The 24822-nt window shown below is 41.5% G+C and overlaps 1 protein-coding gene across 6 annotated transcripts in view; it reads right to left on the bottom strand.

Moving 5' to 3' along the window:
• Positions 1-24822, bottom strand: part of GRIK2 (glutamate ionotropic receptor kainate type subunit 2) — a 611480-nt gene that overhangs the window by 408863 nt on the left and 177795 nt on the right. For 5 of the 6 annotated variants that reach the window (XM_073336875.1, XM_073336874.1, XM_073336872.1 and 2 more), the window contains 2 exons: positions 10906-11073; positions 5592-5849 (listed from right to left, as the gene is read on the bottom strand). In XM_073336875.1, coding sequence (XP_073192976.1) covers positions 5592-5849; positions 10906-11073 — 426 coding nt within the window. The remainder of the gene's footprint in view (positions 1-5591; positions 5850-10905; positions 11074-24822) is intronic. The other variant, XM_073336877.1, reaches the window with a different exon arrangement.

The following is a 24822-nucleotide window of genomic DNA, read 5'->3' as shown; positions in this document are numbered from 1 at the left end:
AGCTATCTCCTCCTCTCAACAAGCCTTGGTAGGGTAGTGAACCCCACTTACTAGATGAAACCTAAAATAAGGAGGTGGTTCCCATGGTTTGTTTTGAGGATAATGGTTCCTGTCAGAGCAGCCTGGAGGATGTGGAGAGCTATAACATGGCAAGCTATGGGGAATTCCCAATTGGCAGTTTGAGGTTCAATGTTATCAAATCTGAATCAGCAAATCTGAATTTTAGCTATGAAAATGAGCCTTCAAGTTTCATTTGCTTTCACATCCTAGGAGCCAGACTGCAGGGTTTCTTTTGCAAATCTTAGACTGCAGGCTTTACACAGCCCTATCCATGACTGAAACCAAAATAGTCATCATGGTGTGTTTCCTACCTAGCTGAAACCAGTGAGCAGGGCTGGGCTGGGCTTCAGCAGGCACTCACTAGTAGCATGTAGCAGCACCTCTTTCAAGCTGCCTTCCTATTCTTCAGAACCTAAGCTTGTATTTTTTAAAAAAAAACAGCCTCTAGATATTATGGTTGCAGAGACAGATTTGAAAACATGGACCAAGTGTAACTGATGCAGTGATGTCAGCAGAATCTGAAACAATAACTCAAAGAGCGGGCAGTAGGGTGTCTGTTTGTTTGGGACAGGGAAGCCTGGCTGTTTAAAAATAGCCAGAGCTTCGCGAACCAGCTGAGCGGCGGAGAACCAGCTGAGCAGCGGGGACAGCAGAGCAGCTCACAGCAGGAGTTTGCCTGGGAGTTCGCCTGAAGTGAGCCCAGTGAGGCTTACGTCTTGCAAACTGCTCTGAGGAAGCTCGTAGTAGGAAGGTGATATGGAAGGGGGGGGTTCAGCTGTTGTGACCTGCACTGGATGTGCCATGTTTGTCTTTCTTCCACAGGACAGAAGCGACTTTGTCTGTACAAAGTGCAAGCTGGTCTCCATATTGGAAGAGAAGATTGAAGGTCTGGAGCAACAGATAACAACCCTGCGTTGCATACGGGAAACTGAGGATTTCCTGGACAAAACTCAGGATAGGCTTCTAAGGGCACAAAGCTCTACAGATATAGAGCAGGTTGCACAGAGGAGCCAAGAGGCCAGTGAAGAAGCTTGGCAACATGTGACCTCCAGAAGAGGTAAGCGGAATGTCCGGGTTCCAGTAACACAGACACAGGTAACTAACCGCTTTCATGTTCTCTCCACAGGTATCGTTGCGGAGAGTGGACCAGATGATATGTCTGGGGCGAGAAAGCAGAAGGAGACTCCGCTGGTTGGAAGGCATGAGATGCGCTGTCCTGAGGTTGGGGGTTCCACGACCACCACTCCCAAGAGGAGAAGGCGGGTGGTGGTGGTCGGGGACTCTCTCCTCCGGGGGACTGAGTCATCTATCTGCCGCCCTGACCGGGAAAACCGAGAAGTCTGCTGCTTGCCAGGGGCTAAGATTCGCGATGTGACGGAGAGACTGCCGAGACTCATCAAGCCCTCGGATCGCTACCCCTTCCTGCCTCTCCACGTGGGCACCAATGATACTGCCAAGAATGACCTTGAGCGGATCACTGCGGACTATGTGGCTCTAGGAAGAAGGATAAAGGAGTTTGAGGTGCAGGTGGTGTTCTCGTCCATCCTCCCCGTGGAAGGAAAAGGCCTAGGTAGGGAGCGTCGAATCGTGGAAGTCAACGAATGGCTACGCAGGTGGTGTCGGAGAGAAGGCTTTGGTTTCTTTGACCACGGGATGGTGTTCCATGAAGGAGGAGTGCTGGGCAGAGACGGGCTCCATCTTACGAAGAGAGGGAAGAGCATCTTTGCCAGCAGGCTGGCTAACCTAGTGAGGAGGGCTTTAAACTAGGTTCACCAGGGGAAGGAGACCAAAGCCCTGAGGTAAGTGGGAAAGCAGGATACCGGGAGGAAGCACAGGCAGGAATGTCTGTGAGGGGAGGGCTCCTGCCTCATACTGGGAATGAGGGGCGATCAACAGGTTATCTCAAGTGCTTATATACAAATGCACAAAGCCTTGGAAACAAGCAGGGAGAACTGGAGGTCCTGGTGATGTCAAGGAACTATGACGTGATCGGAATAACAGAGACTTGGTGGGATAACTCACATGACTGGAGTACTGTCATGGATGGTTATAAACTGTTCAGGAAGGACAGGCAGGGCAGAAAAGGTCGGGGAGTAGCACTGTATGTAAGGGAGCAGTATGACTGCTCAGAGCTCCGGTACGAAACTGCAGAAAAACCTGAGTGTCTCTGGATTAAGTTTAGAAGTGTGTGCAACAAGAGTGATGTAGTGGTGGGAGTCTGCTATAGACCACCGGACCAGGGGGATGAGGTAGATGAGGCTTTCTTCCGGCAGCTCGCGGAAGCTACTAGATCACATGCCCTGATTCTCATGGGTGACTTTAATTTTCCTGATATCTGCTGGGAGAGCAATACAGCGGTGCATAGACAATCCAGGAAGTTTTTGGAAAGCGTAGGGGACAATTTCCTGGCGCAGGTGCTAGAGGAGCCAACTAGGGGGGGCGCTTTTCTTGACCTGCTGCTCACAAACCGGGTAGAATTAGTGGGGGAAGCAAAAGTGGATGGGAATCTGGGAGGCAGTGACCATGAGTTGGTTGTGTTCAGGATCCTGATGCAGGGAAGAAAGGTAAGCAGCAGGATACGGACCCTGGACTTCAGGAAAGCAGACTTCGACTCCCTCAGGGAACGGATGGCCAGGATCCCCTGCGGGACTAACTTGAAGGGGAAAGGAGTCCAGGAGAGCTGGCTGTATTTCAAGGAATCCCTGTTGAGGTTACAGGGACAAACCATCCCAATGAGTTGAAAGAATAGTAAATATGGCAGGCGACCAGCTTGGCTTAATGGTGAAATCCTAGCGGATCTTAAACATAAAAAAGAAGCTTACAAGAAGTGGAAGGTTGAACATATGACCAGGGAAGAGTATAAAAATATTGCTCGGGCATGTAGGAATGTTATCAGGAGTGCCAAATCGCACCTGGAGCTGCAGCTAGCCAGAGATGTCAAGAGTAACAAGAAGGGTTTCTTCAGGTATGTTGGCAACAAGAAGAAAGCCAAGGAATGTGTGGGCCCCTTAATGAATGAGGGAGGCAACCTAGTGACAGATGATGTGGAAAAAGCTAATGTTCTCAATGCTTTTTTTGCCTCTGTTTTCACTAACAAGGTCAGCTCCCAGACAGCTGCGCTGGGCATCACAAAATGGGGAAGAGATGGCCAGCCCTCTGTGGAGATAGAGGTGGTTAGGGACTATTTAGAAAAGCTGGACGTGCACAAGTCCATGGGGCCGGACGAGTTGCATCCGAGAGTGCTGAAGGAATTGGCGGCTGTGATTGCAGAGCCATTGGCCATTATCTTTGAAAACTCGTGGCGAACCGGGGAAGTCCCGGATGACTGGAAAAAGGCTAATGTAGTGCCAATCTTTAAAAAAGGGAAGAAGGAGGATCCTGGGAACTACAGGCCAGTCAGCCTCACTTCAGTCCCTGGAAAAATCATGGAGCAGGTCCTCAAAGAATCAATCCTGAAGCACTTGCATGAGAGGAAAGTGATCAGGAACAGCCAGCCTGGATTCACCAAGGGAAGGTCATGCCTGACTAATCTAATCGCCTTTTATGATGAGATTACTGGTTCTGTGGATGAAGGGAAAGCAGTGGATGTATTGTTTCTTGACTTTAGCAAAGCTTTTGACACGGTCTCCCACAGTATTCTTGTCAGCAAGTTAAGGAAGTATGGGCTGTATGAATGCACTACAAGGTGGGTAGAAAGCTGGCTAGATTGTCGGGCTCAATGGGTAGTGATCAATGGCTCCATATCTAGTTGGCAGCCGGTATCAAGTGGAGTACCCCAAGGGTCGGTCCTGGGGCCAGTTTTGTTCAATATCTTCATAAATGATCTGGAGGACGGTGTGGATTGCACTCTCAGCAAATTTGCGGATGATACTAAACTGGGAGGAGTGGTAGATATGCTGGAGGGGAGGGATAGGATACAGAAAGACCTAGACAAATTGGAGGATTGGGCCAAAAGAAATATGATGAGGTTCAATAAGGATAAGTGCAGGGTCCTGCACTTGGGACGGAAGAACCCAATGCACAGCTACAGACTAGGGACCGAATGGCTAGGCAGCAGTTCTGCGGAAAAGGACCTAGGGGTGACAGTGGACGAGAAGCTGGATATGAGTCAGCAGTGTGCCCTTGTTGCCAAGAAGGCCAATGGCATTTTGGGATGTATAAGTAGGGGCATAGCGAGCAGATCGAGGGACGTGATCGTTCCCCTCTATTCGACATTGGTGAGGCCTCATCTGGAGTACTGTGTCCAGTTTTGGGCCCCACACTTCAAGAAGGATGTGGATAAATTGGAGAGAGTCCAGCGAAGGGCAACAAAAATGATTAGGGGACTGGAACACATGAGTTATGAGGAGAGGCTAAAGGAGCTGGTATTGTTTAGCCTGCAGAAGAGAAGAATGAGGGGGGATTTGATAGCTGCTTTCAACTACCTAAAAGGGGGTTCCAAAGAGGATGGCTCTAGACTGTTCTCAATGGTAGCAGATGACAGAACGAGGAGTAATGGATACAAGTTGCAGTGGGGGAGGCTTAGATTGGATAGTAGGAAAAACTTTTTCACTAAGAGGGTGGTGAAACACTGGAATGCGTTCCCTAGGGAGGTGGTAGAATCTCCTTCCTTAGAGGTTTTTAAGGTCAGGCTTGACAAAGCCCTGGCTGGGATGATTTAACTGGGAATTGGTCCTGCTTTGAGCAGGGGGTTAGACTAGATGACCTTCTGGGGTCCCTTCCAACCCTGATATTCTATGATTCTATGATTCTATGAAAGAGATATGAACTGCCTTATTTATCTCAGTGGGGCTAACTCAGATGGTCTATGATAACAATGTCAACATTTAAAAGATTAACTATTTCACTACTCAAAGCATATAAAAAAGGAGAGGGAGGATTATAGTAAGGAGATCTACACAAACTACTATGAGTTTGTTCAGTTTGGCACCACCAGGTTCTTTAGATGCTTATCTGAACAATATAGGATTTGAGCTTGGGAGAGTTCTTCCTCATTTCACAGCCCCTTAATCAAGAAGGAGTCAATCCAAGATGCCACGCAGAGCCCTGAGGGACATCTGAGATCTCCCAAAGATCAGCCAAACTCAAGAAATACAATAGGGCATCTGACTCTACACCTTCCACCCGCCCCCTTCGGGCAATCTGACCCCTGCAAGAAAGTCTGTTTTATGAATTTTTCAGCCCAATTTCTTAATCAAAGATGTTTGTGATAGGTTTGGATAAATATCCAGATCTTTAGATGCTTATCTGAACAAGATAAGATTTACCTATTACTTTTAGATTGATATATGAATAAAAAGGTGTATGTATACGTGTGCATATGAACTATGCACATGCAATAATATAGTTGTGCATATAAAACATACACATGCAGCATAAATGTATGCAAAACTGTTACGTGTTACACACCATTTTAGACAGAATTACCTGTGCTTCACTTAAAACTACATTTAAAAGGAAAAAATATAATAATTAGCAAGCAAAGCACACACATGAATAGTTCTGCACATAGTCCCATGGGTTAGCCTTACCAGTGCTGTCATCATAAACAACAGTGACGGTTTTCCACTTGAAAAACTGCACAAGGTCAAGGATGGCACGACTGAGAGAAGAGAAATCTGGGTAGAGGCTGACATAGAATGAGTCCTTGTTGTCTGAAACTTGATGTTTCCAGCGGGTCTGTATATGTGGAACACCCAGGGCATTGCAGATGGATTGCACGGCGTTAGCTGAAGAGCTATGGGAAGGTCCAAAGATGGCTGCCACCCCAAGGGACAGCTGATCACAGGCTGAAGAGGAGACAGAAGTCTGTCAATTCTGAGAGGAGAGAATGTGCCAGAAAGTATTGTACTATTCCCATTAACTAAATGGCACTTTGTGAAATATATTTTTCCCCTTCCTATTCAAGTTTAACACTTTCATTTGTACTGAGACTTTTCCTTTAAATAATGACCAAGTTGAACTACATCTTTAACTTTTCACTGTGATTTGATGAAGAACAATACTTAGCATGCATACAACACAACTACATTTAGTCAAAACTCCCACTAATGTCAATGGAAGTTGCCAAGGCTCAGCTCTGGCACGCCTTTAGAAAATGTAGGGGGAAGGGAGAAATCAAATGTTAATGCACCTTACAGCAGATGTAGGACCATAGAGGGCTGTATTTTTAAACCCAAGTTTTAAAAATGAATTTCCTCCCCAACCTATCCAGACTACTTCCCCAGAGAACCCAATTACTCAGTGGATTTCAACCTATTAAGATAATGTAACATTAAGCAGATACTGACTTATGTTGAAGTGGACTTTTGGGTGTATTGTTTTGAGAGGTATACATTAACTAGTAGAATGCAGGGAGTCAATATTTCTCTTTAAGGAGATTAATTGTTGGTATTCATTAAAGAATTAAATCAATGTACATTGTTACACACATCCTGACAGAATATTTGGAAATATTCCCATTTTGGCCATCTCTCTCTGAAATGGAACAGGTTTGTTCTTTTAAAATAGTATTGGGCTGTTAAGTTATACGGTCAGAAAAAGATCTCTGCCAGGATGAAGGCATTTACATGAGATGTGAATGATTAATATTGTTACAAAATCAATACTGCTGATTGCCGATAAAGCAAGCAGTAGAAATAAATATATCATCACTCTTTTCACTAATTTAAAATTAATCATTCTCATGTGTTTACATGATGGAGAGTCTACCAAGGTCCTGATTGTGTACTGCGAACTGGGCAAGAACACCCCTGAAGAGCACCAGTGACTTCAATGAGCTTTTATATAGGCACCAGGTCCAACCCACATGGCTGTGAGTGCAGGACTAGGGCCTAAGTGACTACATTTTGCTTCAAAACATAATTCAGCATTGCACTCCAATTTCTACTAATATTGCCCTTCCTAAGTGTAGTCCACAAGCTTTATGCAAATACAAGTAGATGGGATCTAACACAACAGTGATAGCTACCAGATGGCTTTTCAATGGGCTTTTTATTTTCTGCTTCTGAGATTTTGAGAGTGTGATCATTTTGCACGTGATTTAGTACAGCACTTTTCTATAAGAAGCACACCATTTTTTCTAATGTATTGAGGGAGACTGGGATTGCATTTGCATAATTCTTTATTCAAACATCTTGGGAATATTGTGATCTTCCCTGGGGTTATTCTTCTGTATGGTACCTTCAAAAACTCATTAATCTCTCATCTGCAATCGACTCCAAGAGGCTATGTGATTAAGAGGTAAACAGACTGTATTTTTGATGTGATGTCTGCTTGCTCACTAATGGGCATAATCATGAACCATGTAAATAGTCAAATGCATAAACCCAGTTGTTAAAAACCTGCTTTGCAGCCATCATACTAAGTACACCATTTTATGCTAACCTTTAGCCTTTGATTCCTGACTAAAAAACCTTTCAGCACAAAAGTGGTTGTCAAATGTGTGAAAGTACTTTGGGTTCATGAAGCCATGAACTATCAGAGCTGAAAGATTTTACAGAGTTTAATACAGTCTAGTTAACTGCAAATAAAGAGGTACTCTCTCATTTTGATGTACAAAAGGGACATATAAATATACCTCTATGGCTCTTTGAATTGCAGCATAAGAACAACAGGATAGACGGTGTCTTTGGGCATAGTCCACGTAAGGAACACAAATTACTATTCTGCTCTAGGAAAATAATTAAGACTCAGAAAATTACGTTTTCTTTCCTGTTCCCTCCTTGTTTCCTGTGAGGGATAAGGTGGCAGAGTATTTCACTACAGACCCTTGCCCATAGCAAGTTATTTCCCAGGCCCCAACCCACCTGCTAGTTCAATAGGACTGGCTGGTGAATGGGCACCCACTCCATGCCACCCACCTGTTTTCTGAGGGTGGGGAGGGAGCAGCAATGCCCCTGATCCTGCTCTAATCTAGTATCTGGAGTGGTAGTCCAGGGAGACTCTGTCAGAGATCATCTTGCTCCCCCTGCTCAGCCATGTAAGGCTGGGCCATACTCTGGCCCATAACATATTTTAAATGAGGTGTTAAGTAAAATGTAAATTTTGCATACTACCCTACTCTGTACATGTGTATAGTATCAAAATGCACTTGGTACAATTTATTTTAGGGCTGTCAATTAATTGCAGTTAACTCATGCAATAACTCAAAAAAATTGATCGCGATTTAAAAATATAATCACAATTCATAGACATTGTAATCGCACTGTTAATAGAATACCAATTGAAATGTATTAAATATTTTGGATGTTTTTTCTACATTTTCATATAGATTGTATTCTGTGTTGTAAGTGAAATAAAAGTGTATATTATTTTATTACAAATATTTGCACTTTAAAAATGATAAAAGAAATAGTATTATTCAATTCACCTCATACAAGTACTGTAGAGCAACACTCTGATGTGGAAACTACAGAACCCGAACCACCAAAAAAGAAAATCCGTCTTCATTTGGTGGCATCTGACTCAGATAATGAAAATGAACATGCATCAATCCACATTGCTTTGGATTGTTATCAAACAAAACCCGTCATCAGGATGGACACATGTCCCCTGGAATGGTGGTTGAAGTACAAAGGGACATATGAATGTTTTGCGCATCTGGCACGTAAATATCTTGCAACGCCAGCTACAACAGTGCCATGTGAACGCCTGTTCTCACTTTCTGGTGACATTGTAAATAAGAAGTGGGCAGCATTATCTCCTGTAAATGTAAACAAACTTGCTTGTCTGAGCGATTGGCTGAACAAGAAATAGGACTGAGTGGACTTGCAGGCTCTAAAATTTTACATTGTTTTATTTTTGAATGCAGGTTTTTCTGTACATAATTCTACATTTGTAATTTCAACTTTTATGATAAAGAGATTGCACTGTAGTACTTATATTAGGTGATTTTAAAGTACAATTTCTTTTGGGCTTTTTATAGTGCAAATACTTGTAATCAAAAATTAATATAAAGTGAGCACTGTACACTTCATATTCTGTGTTGTAATTGAAATAAATATATTAGAAAATGTAGAAAACATCCCAAAATATTTAAATGGTATTCTATTATTGTTTAACAGTCTGATTAATCGTGTGATTAATTTTTTTAATCACTTGACAGCCCTAATTTCCTCACATCACCCATTGCATTAAACTAGAAACCTCTGTTAAAATCTGATTAGCTGACCACTGCGCCTGTGATCTTTCTACCATTCTGATTGTGCTGATAACAATCAATCAAAAACCTATGTAGTTTCCTCTCTGATGTAGGAAAAAAATGCATTTGCATAGAATGTGAGCTAACACAAGCTTGAATCAAACACCTGTGTGTTTTAGGAATAGAAGAACACAAAGACAGATCTCAGAACACAGCAGGACTTCTCTGTTTTACATTACTATGTATGATACCATACTACAGTGTTACAGTATATCTGAGGGATCACAATGAAAAGGTACAGAAAGTATAGCAGCAAGGTCTGAAACTACACAGGATTAACAATCATGGGAATCAGTTTTAATTAAAAAATAATCCATTTACTTTTAAGCAAATTTTGGAGGCCCTGATACAGCAGTCCATCCCTATTTGCCAAAATTCTTAAGCACAGGCTTATAACCATTGACTTTAAGGAGACTTAAGCATGAATTGAATTGGAGCCTGAGTGCACAGGAAGAAGTTATCAGTTACAAATGACATACTGTCACAAAATTCAGAACTTTAGATTCTGAACAGCCTAAATCAAAGGGTTTGGTTCAGACCTGTCTCTAATTTTAACAGATACTGGAAACAGCAGCTGGAATCTCAGTGCAGTATGTGTTTACCGCATTGTGATTCATCTAGGTTATAGACCACAACTGGGAAAATGCCTCGCAGCCCAGGTGAACAGACATGTGTTAGCAGGGCTCATGCTAGCATGCTAAAAATAGCAGTGTGGACACTGTGGCACCAACAGAGACTTGAGCTAATGCCCAAGTGAGTCTGAGCTCAGGTGGCTAGTCTGAGTATCCACCAATACTGCAACATCCATGCTGCTGTTGAGCCTTCTAGCATGAGTCTGTCTACTCGGGCTGGGAGGCTCACTTCCAGTTGCAGTGTAGACAGGCCTGTAGCGGCCTCAAATGAACTTTGATTTGTGGTGTCAATTGAATCAGTTTGTAACACTACCTACAAAACACGCACTTTAGGTGCGCAGGGAAAGCTTAGGTCTGAAACATCATGTTCTGCTAAATAGGTGCACCAGCTACTGGGAGATAGGGCAGAGTTGAGGGCACTCAGTCCCTTGCAGGATCGGGTCCAAAAAGGCTATTCAGTTTCCAAGGTTGCTAGTCTCTGAGGGTATGTCTACACTGCTATTAGACACCCATGGCTGGCTCATGCCAGCTGACTCAGGCTCATGGGGTTCAGGCTGTGGGGATGTTTAATTGCACTGCAAACTTCCGGGCTCAGGCAGGAACCTGGGCTCCAGGACCCCGTGAGTTGGGACAACTCAGGCTACAGTTCGAGCCCAGAAGTCAACACTTCAATTAAACAGCCCCACAGCCTGAGTCAGCCCTGCACAGGCTAGCCGCGGGTTTTTAATTGCAGTGTAGACATACCCTAAAACCACCCTCATCTCAAAATTGATTCTAAATATATAAGGAAATAATAATATTTTGATGGGGAAGCAATGCTCACATGTAATTTCTTTTCAAACTGTTACCTTTAAAGGACCATTTTTAAAACTTTTCTTTGATGTCAGTGGTGCACGCCTTAACCTTGTACAGTATCATTTCTGAATAGTTTACTGACAGGCATTTGTTCAGGTAGGTGAGCCAAGTGAGTTTTAGCTGCTGACATAAAAGTTTAAATATGCAAAACATCACCTTTCTTGGATGCTTCAAAACTGTCATAGAGATTTATCTTTTGGGTGTCATATGTTAATGTGGTGTTTGGCAGGAGAGTTCTGTTTCTGTTGATTGTGTTCACAGCAAATCTGAAGGCCAATTCCTCTGCTCCCATTGGGCCGGATTCCACACATTCAAAAATACCCCCTGGTAATGAGAGAGAGAGAGAACATCCAGTCAGCAAAACAACACCCAGCCAATGTTTCAAGATATGAGTTGAGTATTAGAAACTGGAATTAATAGAAATTTCTCGGTATTTGCCCCAATGGGCCTGATCCTAAGCTCACTGAAACCAAAGGAAAGCTGCTTATGACCTCAGTGGGCTTTGGAGCACACTCTAATTGCACAATATTATCACATATTTCTCCAAAGATCACATTCACAACAATTTAAATTGTCAACTTTTCTTAATTTTTCTGCAATCCCTGTATTTATGTGATTGAGACCATGTGAGTATGAGTCGGGGGGGCGGGGGAAGGTAGATCATTTATAAAATGCCTAAATAATACTCAACACCAAAATAAAATGGAGGGGAAGAATTCATGAATATTCCCACTGGTGACAATTCTGAAGGGGTTCCCTATCATTCCTGCAACCTCCACAAATCAGCTGCTGCACAGAAATAAATATAAAGCTCCTGGAGGCCCATTTTCCACTGCACCCTAGGCCCTTTACACAGCTCTGATAGAATAAAGGGCCACAGAGGGGGGCAGAAGCTACCCTAGGAATACTGCCAGTGTAAGAGGGTTCCCCGGGAGAGGGGCAGCTGCTGGAATGGTTCTATGCCACTCTACTTGTGGCCTTAGGCATAAGGAAAGGGAGGGAGGAGGCATGATCAAAGAGCACTATGGTTTAGGTAACGCCATCTAATGACAGCCTGCAAGGGGACACTGCAGACAGAATGTAAGTTACAGCAGCCCCAAGCTGCCTCTTATTTATGCTGTGGGCTAGTGAGAACAAGAATATGGAGGCTGTAAAGGCAACTTAAATGCACCTTTGTTCCTATGCCAGCAACAATCAGGACCATTCTGTCCTTTCCTTCCTTCCTTCCTTCCTTCCTAAAAGGCACCCCAGTGAGTTTACATATCCACTTTGCACAATTTCAAAACACTTATAACAGGATGTAGTCTATTCCCACTTCCAGATACACACACCAGTATGAGATGACTCTGAGGATCTGAAATCCAACACCTTGAAAAAAAATCCCTTGTGCTCAATAACTGAAAGGTTTTTTAAAAGGGGAAGTTTACAGGGCAGCCACTTGCTATCTGCTAAGGACAGCCAAGGGCCACTCTGCCTGGGATCATTAACTACAAGTCAGGTTTTATTTCAGTGCAGCAGACATTTTGAATTCCCCCTTTTGTAATAGCTTGTGCCTGTTCATTTCTAAACTGACATTGCTACCTGGCTCTATATTATCTAAGAATTTCCCAATTCAACACTTCACTGCTTTTCAGTGGGAAGCCCTTGACAGAACGCAGATGTAGAGGGGCTGAGTCAGACGGAACACTGCTAACTACAACAAACTTATAAACAAGACTGTTGAAGAGCAGAGTAGACAGGCCAGACCTATAGGAAAAAAGTGGCTAGTTAGCTAGCACCTCACCACTTTCCTCTATCATATATTATAAATACTAAAAGCCTTTTAGTTTTACAACCATCCTACCACTTTCAGCCTGTTTCTCGCCACAGGTTGGAGAATAGGCATTAATTTTTCCTCCTGCAGGTGAGCCTGTAAAATCCTGACCAGACTCCTGGGGATAGATGCTCAAATAATATTAACTTAAAAATAGAAGCACTGCATATTGAGGAGAGAAATGGCAAATGGCTACTTAAATGTTAGCTATTTAAAACTCAAAGGGAGGCATAGGTGGGAGAAGTAGATGTTCCAATTATAGCTAGATATGTACAGAAATGATCAAAACTGACACAGCAATAAAGGCAGCTATATGAGATAAACAATACTACATAAAATAAACAATAATAATGAGATAAACAATACTACAGTAACTACAAACGGGAATAACTTGGATAATATCGAGGTAAAAGTAATTGTAATACAAAATGATTAGGGAACATGAAAAATGATCACCTGAATAATAATACAACTTAAAGATTGGAGACAACCGAATATCGTGGGGAGTAAGGAAGTTATATTTCGCAGAATGTGGCTTGATAGACAGCCCTCTATATTTATGCTGTTTAGAGGCTTACAGCATCTACACATTAAAAGTCAGATTGTGATGTGTAGGAGGATTCTATTTTGATTTCAGGAGACTATGAAAAATACCTTTGCAACAGAAAGCATAAGATTACTCAGTACAATTGTTAAATATCGTTACCAACTGTCAAGAAAGTGAAAGGAGGTTGCTTAAATAAGATCAGGATAAAAATAGAATATATAGACTTTGTTAAGATAACTGAAAAATTGTTACTCAAATATATAGATAGCAGGTAAACTGTAGCATTATTTAATGGAAGATTGTATACAAAGTGACAGTGCATTCAATATCAACAACAGACAAAGCTAATATAATATCTGGTGGCATTTATTTTTTCTGATTTTTACATTGGAAGATTTTTTTTAAAAAATCTATTTTGATCTTAGGCTTGTTTTCGTGTTTTCTCACTCATTCTTATTTATTGCTGTGTTCTCCTTCTGCTGTCTACGTAATATGCAATCTCTTAGCGATACAGCATAAAACTCACCCCAGGAGAGGGGGAGTTAAGATGGATTTTGGCAACATCTATGCACTCCAAATTCAGGGCTGCTGCCAATGCTGGTGAGTGCCCCCTACAGCAAAACTTAGTACTGCCAAAGTTATGGCAGCTCCTCCCCTACCTGCTCTGGGAAACAGTGCCGTGTAACTGCTCAGTATTATTGTTGTTATGACTACACTTTGTGGCCCTACCCCTCCAACCCCTACATGTTATCTTGCCCAGTCCCTGACATGTCCCCTATCCAGGGGCTTGTAGAGGAGGCTTTGCAGGGCAAAATAAGGCGTCTTGCATAAATTCTGCACCAGAGGAAATTCTCTCCTGGGCATCTCCACTTCCAGGGTTCCAATGTCTCTACAGCAGTTTTAATGGGCTCTACCCACCTTGAACCATTGGCAGCAGGAGGATGCTATGTATTCACAGTTAAACCTGACAGTCATGAGAAGAAGTTGCTTGTTAATAAACCTAGCACTTTGAACTTCTGCAATACCTTCCATCAGAGGATCTTAACGCATATTTAAACACTGATAAATTACGCCCCACAACACACCTCTGAGGAAAGCTTTTTTATTGCAAAAACATGTTTCTTTCTTATTTAACTTTTCTCCTCATGCTACAACATAATTTTGACTATGAACATAATGTTACTTAAACCAAAAGTGAAAACACAAAAGATAATACATAGTAGCATAAACTGAAGGGACTTTAAAAATCAGAAGCTCTGATTCCCAGTCAAACAAGACTCCCTTGGTGTTTTCTGGGACTGATGGTTCCATTTTTTTCTGTTAATAAACAAGAAAAGCATGTCCTGTGACCTTACAGTATTACTTAGCAGCAGTGAACTTTCCCAAAGGAGGCACTCAACATCAGATCTTTAAAGCCATTTTTAGGAAAGCTATGATGATCATGTAGTTAGTGTTCACTGCAAAATGCTGCAAATCAAGGGGAAAAATAAATGTGTTCACCACAGATATGGTGCAAAACCATATCAACATCCGAATAAAATATCAGTCCATGCTTTTTCAGACGACACGTGTTCAACCCAACCTGTTGCTGAATGGTTTTACAGAGCTTATGAAAATGCAATACACCTTCCACCAGGGGCGCAGAAATCAAGGAACTGTTTCTGATAAACTTCCAACTGTGGGAAAACAATACAGAGTGTTTAGGATAAGGTTGACTGTACAATTGTTGTACCTTTGAGATCTAGAAGATTTTGCGTAACAGGTTTTGTTTGTTTGTTTGTTTGTATTTTTAAACAACAACTTGTTATCAGGAAGTTAGCTGCAGCTGGAGCTGGAGCTGAGCTGGAAATTGAACTCAGGAATGAAATAGTGCTAGATTAAAGTTCCAATCCTTAAAAGAGCTCCATGTGAACACTGTGGTCTGCCCATGCACAGCTCATTGCAGCACTGGGGTCCTCATTTGTAAATAAGTGCTTGAGGCATGTTTTAGACACGTGGGGTCAGATCCACAAAGGGACTTAGGCACAGCAACCTTAAAGCGGACACCACCACCACCTGCTAGATTTTGAAGGGGATCCAGTCAGCTAGGTGCTCTCTGGGTATGGATGGTTGCCAACTTTCTAATTGCACAAAACCAAACACCGTTTCCCTACCCCTCCCGACCCCGCCCCTTCTCCAATGTCACACTCCCCCTCACTCCATCCTCCCTCCCTCCATTGCTTGCTCTCCCCCACCCTCACTCACTTTCACCAGGCTGGGACAGAGGTTTGGGGTGCAGGAGAGGGTGTGGGCTCCGGGGTGGAGCTGGGATGAGGGGTTTGGGAGGAGGTGTGGGGTGCAGACTCCAAGAGGGGGCCCAGGTTTGGGGCAGGGGATTGGAGTGAGAGAGGGGATGAGGGGTGGTGCAGGCCCTGGGAGGGAGTTAGGGTGCAGGAGAGGGTTCCAACCTGGGACAGGGGGTTGGGGTCTGGGAGGGGGATCAGGGTGCAGGCTCCAGCCAGGCTGTGCTTTCCTCAGGCAGCTCCCGGTCAATGGTTCAGTGGGGCTAAGGCTGGCTCCCTGCCTGCCCTCCCTCCACATGGCTCCCAGAAGCAGCGACATGTCCGGCTCCTAGGCGGAGGAGTCAGGGGAGCTCTGTGTTCTGCCTGCTCCTGCAGGTGCCCACCCCCACAGCTCCCATTGGCCACAGTTTCCGACCACTCAGACCTGCAAAACCGACACATGGGGCGGGGGCAGAATGTGGAGCTTCCCTGGCTGCCCCTGCGCCTATGGGCCACAGAGACATGTTGCCACCTCCAGGAGCCACATGGAGGCAGGGCAAGCAGGGAACCTGCCTTAGCCCCGCTGCGCCTCTGACTGGACTGTTAGTGGCCCAATCAGCAGTGCTGACCAGAGTCAACAGGATCCCTTTTCGACCAGGCATTCCAGTTGCAAACCAGATGCCTGGCAACCCTATGAGAATGCCTACCACACTGGGGCCCCACATGCAAAATAGATGGAGAGCGTGACTATATTTCCCTGTTCATGCATCACACTGGGGCTTAGATGGGTGCTAGGTGTTTGAGGCAGCAGTGTGCATGCCCAGAGCCAGAAACGTAGGTGCTGAGGGGACTTTTACTGCAACAATGTAGGTGCTAAGTGAGTTTAGGCACTTACAGGGTTAGGCAGAAGCCAAGGGGAGTTTCATAGATCATAGTGGTGCCTAAGTCTAGGACATAGGCACATATGTCTGGGGTTTAGGTACCAAACTATCTTTGTGGATCTGGGCTTTAGTTGTTGTTGTTCTTGTTGTTATTCTGATCCAATGAATAAATACAAAATAACAAACTTATTAAAGTTAATTTTGAAAAGAGTGGCTCTACTGACTGAATCCTGAGAGATATAACACCAATCATACTACATTACCTGTAAAATAGAAAACAAAAAACAAAATAAGATTTGACCCCAGTTTTCAGGTGCTCTCGATTATTATAAAGGATATTGGCTTCCAAGGGCTATTACAGCACATTGAGCTATGTTATTCCCTCCCAAGCAGACATTTCTTCTCTACTACTGTTGTGCCTTGTATTCAGGATAGCTTTACTAATAATCAAAGTGAGAGCATGCACGTGCTCTTAGATAAGCAGAGGGAAAAGGCATAAATCTTGCCATTGCTATGTGGACAAGCAGCCAAACTACAATACTATAGTATATACTCACTTTATTTCCAAATCTTTCTGAATTGGAAAGTCAAAATATCAAAAAAATTCACAGAATGAAATGTTCCGTATAATTTTGGTTTTGAAATGTCAAAACTAAAAATGTTGCCACTTTCTATCAAAATGAAATGTTCCAAAATGAAATAAATTTCACATTTAAAGTGTCAATTCAGAACAAAAAATGTGTTAATTATTCCAATACAAAGATTGAATGTGTTAATTATTCTAATAGAAAAATGGAATCTTTGCTGTACAAGAATTAATCTACTTCTGTTTCTCATTTTTCCCACTCAGTATCCTGTGTCTGGGTTACCATAATCATCTCAACATTTAATTGTGAAGCTACTGTCAAGGTTCCTTCCCCACTCTGAACTCTGGGGTACAGATGTGGGAACCTGCATGAAAACCCCCTAAGCTTATTTTTACCAGCTTACGTTAAAACTTCCCCAAGGTACAAACTATTTTCCTTTTTCCCTTGGACTTTATTGCTGCCACCACCAAGCTTCTAACAGATATATAACCGGGAAAGAGCCCGCTTGGAAACATCTTTCCCCCCAAAAATCCTCCCCAAGCCCTACACCCCCTTTCCTGGGGAAGGCTTGATAAAAATCCTCACCAATTTCCATACGTGAACACAGACCAAACCCTTGGATCTTAAGAACAACGAAAAGGCAATCAGGCTCTTAAAAGAAGAATTTTAATAGAAGAAAAAGTAAAAGAATCACCCCTGTAAAATCAGGATGGTAAATACCTTACAGGGTAATCAGATTCAAAACCCAGAGAATCCCTCTCGGCAAAACCTTACAAAAAGACACAAAAACAGGAATATACATTCCACTCAGCACAGCTTATTTTCTTATTTTCTAAGTTTTGCAAGAGACACCAGGGGGTCTTCAACCACTTTACTGCCATGAAGCAAGCCCAATAAATACTGTTGCTCTCCTGATTTTAATAACTCACTATTTAAAATCACAGCACAAGATCATCCAGGTGATTCCCAGATCAATGGGATAAAGGTTCAACAGTGAATTATTGATTAACAGACCGTGCAGTGGACAACAGTGCATTATTAATATTCCCAAGGAGAGCGTTTTCTTTCTGCTACAACTTCTTTACATTCCTGCAGCTTAAAGGGACCATAATTCCCCCACTGCAGGAAGAGACACAGACAGCTGCCAAGGCCTCTTTTGCAAGCTACTGTGTGGGAGCTGGAGGTGGCAGGACCACAGCAGATGCCCTTATGCTACAGTGATGCTGCATGGTGCAGCTGCCCATATGCAGTTTGGCTTAGAATGCCTTAATGTGGGCTATCATAACCCTAAGGCAGACCAGACTCATTCCATTTCAGCCCCAACACAAGTCCAGAACTGGGAGGCTGCAAAGATGGATTAAAGCTGTGCACAAAATCACTCTCTTAATATCCATCTCCCTGTTTAACTGTATGAAATAAATCACTTCTCAGGTAAACCACAGAAGGTATTGCATTAAAGAAAAATGTTCCAACCTTACTGTTGATCTGGATGATCTTGAAGACTGGAGTGAAAGAAATTGGATGAAATTCAATAGTACAAACTGCAAGGTCATGTATTTGAATCTAATCATAAGAGTTACTGCTACAAGCTGGGGGTTCATTTGGAAGTGACAAAAGAGAGAGAAAGTTGGTATGTGGGTCGATCACAGGAAGACTATGAGCCACGAATGTGATGCAAATGTAATCCTAAAATGCATCAGGCGAGGTATTTCAAGGAACAGAGGTAGATCAGCGTTAATAGCATTGTACAAAGCAACACCTCATCTGGAATACTATGTACAGTTCTGGTCACCCATGTTCAAGAAAAATGAATTCAAACTGGAACAAGAACAGAGAGGAGCTACTAGGATAAGCAGGGAAATGGAGGACCTATCCTTTGAAAGGAGCCTGGAAGAGCCTGGTTTGTTTAATCTAGCAAAAAGAAGGCTAAGAGTGGATATGGTTGCTTTCTATAAATACATACGGAGGTAAACCCCCTGGGAGGGGGAAGAGCTATTTATGCTAAATGGCAATGTTGTGCTATGAACAATACAGACTGGAAATTAGAAGGTTTCTAACATCAGACAGATGATTCTCTGGAACAACCTCCCAGTTGGTTTTAAGAGAGAGCTGGACAAATTTATGAGTGCAGTTCTGGACAGTGTTCCTTCTGATGGTAGGAAGCAAAGCTCAGGAAGCTCTGGCTTATGTTCCTGAAAGCTCATGCTTCAGGGCTTCATCTAGCCACCTGCAGGCGGTAGGAAGGGAATCCCCCCAATGTAGTCTGTTTTTTTGGATATTGGGTGGGGGTGGGTTTTTTTGGCCTCCTTCCTCTGAAGCATCAGAGATGTTCATGGCTGGAGATGGGTCAGTGAAGAGAGTGGGCCAGTCCTCTGAGGTGACACTGAGCATTCTCTGGTGCGTGGCCAGCTGGTTCTTGCTCACATGATCAGAGCCTAACTGATCACCATATGTGGGATCAGGAAGGGATTTTCCCCCCATGTCAGATTGTGTGGGGAGGGATTTTGCCTTCCTCTGCAGTGTTCAGTTGCCAGGATTAACTGGGTATATTTCACTTAATCATTTCCATGCCACTGTAGGTGCACTTGAGTCCCTCCTATTCTCTGCCTGAGGCACATAATAGTCACATAATAGTGGGCTGTAATATTTTGGCCTAATTTTATTTTTTTTGTGGTTAGTGTGGAGGTGCTGCAGGATGCTGCTTGCCTGCAACAGACGGAAGATCAGACCAGATGATCTATGTGTCCCTTCTGGGCTTCAACTCTATGACTATGACTCTATTATTATTTATTTTTAAATTTTGCATTATTTTGAAAACTGGACAATCAATGTTGAGCTGGGCAGGAAATGGTTTTACCATCCCATAGAAATTTCTGATATGCCAAACACTGTTCACATCCCAAATTTGGACAAAAATTGAAAATATTCACAAACTGAAAATCTAGGGGGAAATTGTGCCGCATCAGTTGAAATATTTTGTTTCACTTATTTTGAAATATTATTTTACTGACTTTTATTACAATAATTAGCTTAAATTTAGAAATAAAAGTTATTTCAAACTTGACTATTAGAATTATTTGTTTTGAAAATGTCAAAATGAAACATTTTGACAATTTTTGAAACTTTTCTGTGAAAAAGGTTTTGAGTTGAATTTTTTTTCAAAACCAACCCTTTCTCATCCAGTCTCAGTTTTGATGAATCAGCATTTTCTGACAAAAAAAGGATCTGTTGGAAAATTCCCGGTCATCTCTAAATCAATGTGTAAGAGAATTATAATGATAACCCTTATGAATGCAAAAGTAAGTTCTTCATATAAACCATCCAAAAATTGAGTGGAGAAATAAGTAAAATCTTTGCACAGCATGTGGGTGACTTAGTTTAGCATAAGTCATGCAACAGAATATGATATAATTTACTTCAGAATGTAATAGCCAGTATCTCATCATTGGAGAAGTTGGTGGGGAGTCAGGATCCCTGGGTTCTAGACCCAGTGCTACCACAGACAAGGGCAAGTCTAGGGCAAGTCACAACTTATCTGTATCACAAGGATGTCTGTTTAACAGATATGGAAAACTTCTCACAGCACTGAACAGACTGAATATTCTGTAATACATCCTAAGCTACCTCAGGTGGCAGATGGGGAAAGCCCATACATGGTATGAGCTGCTCTGAATATGTTGAATAAGGAGCCATGGACCCATGCTTGAGACTCAGGTTGACAACCTGTCCATGTAAATAATAATAATAAAAAAATACAGTTATGGAAGCAACCCAGATAAAAAAATGTCTCTCAGTTCGCCATCTTGAAGGAGATCGCTTTTGGGATCATTGAGTTAAAAAAAAAAAAGACAGTGGAGATAATTATTCAAGAAAGAAGGTTGAAGTGGTTTGGGCATGTTGAACAGATGTCAAAAAACATATTCGTAGACAAGCACTTCACTGGATACCACTTGGTGGAAGACAGAAAAGAGGAGGACAACAAATAACATAAGAAAAACATTGAGAAAGACATCACTGTCATGGAAACAGACTACAATGGAGCAAGAACCATGGCACTAGACACATGGAGACAGAAACAATGGGTTGTCTCATGTGTCACAAGGCACAACAGAATCTAATCTAATTAAGGCTGTAATTTTATAGATTCCTAGATTCCATGGCCAGCAGGACGCATTGTGATAGTCTAGCCCAGTGGTTCTCAAACTTTTCTACTGGTGACCCCTTTCACATAGCAAGCCTCTGAGTGTGGGCCCCCCCAATAAATTAAAAACTCTTTTTTATATATTTAACAACATTATAAATGCTGGAGGCAAAGCGGGGCCAGGGGTGGAGGCTGAAAGCTCATGACCCCCGATGTATTAACCTCACACCCCCCTGAGGGATCCCGACCCCCAGTTTGAAAACCCCATTCTAGCCTGACTACTTGTATAACACAGGCCACAGAACCAAAACAATTCTTAGAGCGTATCTTTTAGAAAAACATCCAATTTTGATTTTAAAATTGTCAGTGATGACGAATACACCTTGATTCTTGGTAAATTGTTCCAGTGGTTAATTACTTTCACTGTTAAAAACTTATGACCTATTTTATGACCTAAAGGGATCCTAGCTATGGTTTGAAGGCCATGAAGAAAAGAATGTGAACTTGTAACAACACTAGTTTGAAAAATACCATATATGCAAAATACCATGCTGATTTTAACTTTACTTGTGTATATTGTTTATTACAGTCAAGATGCCAATGGTACATGACCACAGATGGCTTATGGAATAAGAACATCTAAACATATGCATCTATACTGTGTAAAATACGTTATTCACAAGCTTCCTTCCCACATTAAATATACTTATAATTATCTCTGCCACACTAAGCAATTTATTAAGCGGCATGTTTGATTATAGTAATTAAATTGCCATCTTTCCTGAATGCCAGCATTCTTCATGACCATTGTATACAAAGGCAAACAAAAGCACTAAATGAAGATTCTTAAAAGCCCAGTTCCACAAGATTTAGCTAAATTTGCTTTTCTTCTTCTTAGCAGTTAAAATGTTACAACAAAGCATATTCCATGGCACCTCTGGTTCCACCTGGAAAACATGCAGCTGAATGAACAGTGAAACTCTGAGAGGAAAATAATCTCAACCTCTGGAAAAAAACAACACTATTACTATTTGAGGAATATTTTAAGTAAATTTAATTAGTGTGAAGGTACGAGACAAAGCCCTAGAGACTAAGGCAATATCCAATATAAAACCGATACAGTGCACAAGTTTCCCATATTCTTTCCTGCTAATATGCCTTAAAATTAATAAGTTCTGGATGGTTTTATTCAGCTTAGCAAGATCATCATGAGAATGTACTAAAAACATGAACAAAAATCTACTTCCCCAGTTTTCCCATCATGATTACTATTAAAAACTAAATTATATTTTATTAGCTTAGCAAAAATAATTGTTCTTTCAGGAAAATGGGTGAATATAATTTTGAAAGGCTAGTTTGAGCTCAGGTCCAGGATTCAAGATCACAGAAAATGAAGAAGCTGTGTACATAGACAATGAAGAAAGAGGAGCTGAAGTGGAATACCCTCTGCTAATAATTTGTTTTAGAAATAAATGGAATTCAGAAATATTATTAATGATTAGCTCACAAAGTAATAATAGTTATAGTTAGCTTGAATTAGCCTTTACAATATAATTTCATAATTGTAAAGTCATGTGCTAAAGGAATCAGAGAGGAAAGCTGAAGAAATGGGGCCAGATTCTCATTTACATGAAGGTCCTTTTTCATTGCTTTGACAAGGTATAGATGACTTAGTGGAAATGAGAATCAGGCCATTAAAATAGAAATCAATCTGTAGCTAAGAAACTTGGTAAATCTATATAGCAGATGGCTTGATTTAAAGTAACCCCACCTTTAAATTAGATGACCTGATAGAGCCTACTCCTGCTCCGACGTAAGTCAATGGAAAGTCAATAAATTATTACATGTAACTTTTTATGCTATACTACAGAGATGTAATGAAAATTATTTTGTAAGTGAATAATTTGTAGCAATAAAAAAATCCATCCAGAAACAATAATCTATAAAAAAATAACCTCAATTTACTATAATGCATACCATGGAAAGTTTATTCCATTCTTAAGATGAACTTCTTACTATGGTAAGCACCTTCAGTAACACTATGGCTCAGCTTTGGGAGTGAAATTCACTTCAGTGCAGAGAATCAGTGGTAGTCCATCTGCACCCATTTCCACACACAGGAAATCCATTATCCTGTAACTATCCATATCCCGTAACTCAATATGTATGTTGGTCCTCTGTATCTGCACCATGCCCTGCTGAAGACATTGGCCTCCATTACTGTGCGGGAGTCTGTCCCTATGGATCTAGTTGCAAGATCTCACCCAATAATAGCATGGTTAAGCAACTACCACCAACTTCTAAAAAGCAGTTCTTATACCTCCAATGACATCTCTCTAACTATCTAATTTGCACAAGTTGTTAAAAGCTACTTTAAGCTTGCCTGCTGCATCCTTGCATTCCAAGGAAGGCCCTTCCTGGGATTACTTTGAAGATATACTGCAAGCTACTGCACCAACGAAATATCACAGGTTCTTACTCATGCAGTATGCAAATGCCTCTATGATGAGAATCACAGTTTAAGTGACAGCAACACTTTCACAGGGTAACAACTGTGCTTTTCACAAGCTTCCTGGTAACTAAACACTGAAGTATCCTGAAACAATTGTGTTTTCTCAAGAGTTTATATTTTAAAGAAAACAAAAGAAAATAAGAATACCAGAGTATTGTTTACATCTCAAAAGAAGTGCCAAATGAAAAAGATCCACAGGGCTAGGAGTGTTGTTCTGTGGTTGGGAGAAAAGCAACTATATTTCTGCTTAAAATATCTTTTTTTCTTTTATTAAAATAACCCTTCTAAATTAAAAGAACAATTTAAAATTATATTACCATGAGCCATAATTCTTTGGATTAATAAAATAGTTTTTTACAACCCTGGTGTGCAGGAAGTTGCTATAATTGTTTCTTTATTTCGAGGATTCATCCCTCTGATGTCTGGCAGTGATTTGTTTCTTTCCATAGTCAGACCAGATGGAGAATGGAACATTGTTTGTACACAGCAAAAAAGTGACAGCTCAAGGGAAGAACAAAAAATAGGTTTTGTTTTTTTTTAAACAAAGATGGTATTCCAAAGGAAGGTTGAATAGCAAAAGATATTTGGGTACACATTTTGACAGTCACTTAAAATTGGCAATTGCATAAAGAGGTTGATGACCTTTATCCACGTTTCTTGTCTAAAGATGTTTTTCTGTCCAGTTTACTTTGAGCAATAGTCATTAAAGGGCATTTCCTACTAGCATTCCCAAGTAGAGTGCCATTCAGTTTCCTCCACTCCTATTATACTAAAGGTCCAAGCAAAATAATGTATTTAATGCACATCTGAAAATTTAACAAATGTAAATTACAGAAATTGCACTTGGTAAAACCATATATATTAAAGAAATATTTTGATTGTGTAACATTTAAACTCTATGGGCCATTAAGAACAACTCTTTGATTTAGCTTAATTTCTAAACTACAGCATTTCTCTGTAAGGTCAGAAAGTAGTCTTGCGTACCAAATGGTATAATGGAGTTAACCAGCTGAATATATAAAATGTGTCTGCACGCTAGTGTTTGGATGCTTTGTATTTCACCACAGATTTTACAGCTGAGCTGAGCACTCCTCATTTGCTAACACTATATAAAGAAATTGTCTGATATTTAACAATGTGCATATCTTTAAGGAGTGGTTTCCCTTGGTGAATATGGCATAAAATAGGATATTCTTAATTATTTATATCACAGTAGCACTTAAAGGCCCCAAATGAGGCCAGATCCTTGTTGTGCAAGACACTGTATTAACACATATAAGAGACAGCTCCTGGCCTGAAGAGCTTACTATCTGAACACACAACGGTTGGGG

This window comes from Lepidochelys kempii, chromosome 3, assembly GCF_965140265.1.
Source record: "Lepidochelys kempii isolate rLepKem1 chromosome 3, rLepKem1.hap2, whole genome shotgun sequence".
Classification (NCBI taxonomy): Eukaryota; Metazoa; Chordata; order Testudines; family Cheloniidae; genus Lepidochelys; species Lepidochelys kempii.
This window is presented reverse-complemented; position numbering and strand designations above follow the sequence as displayed.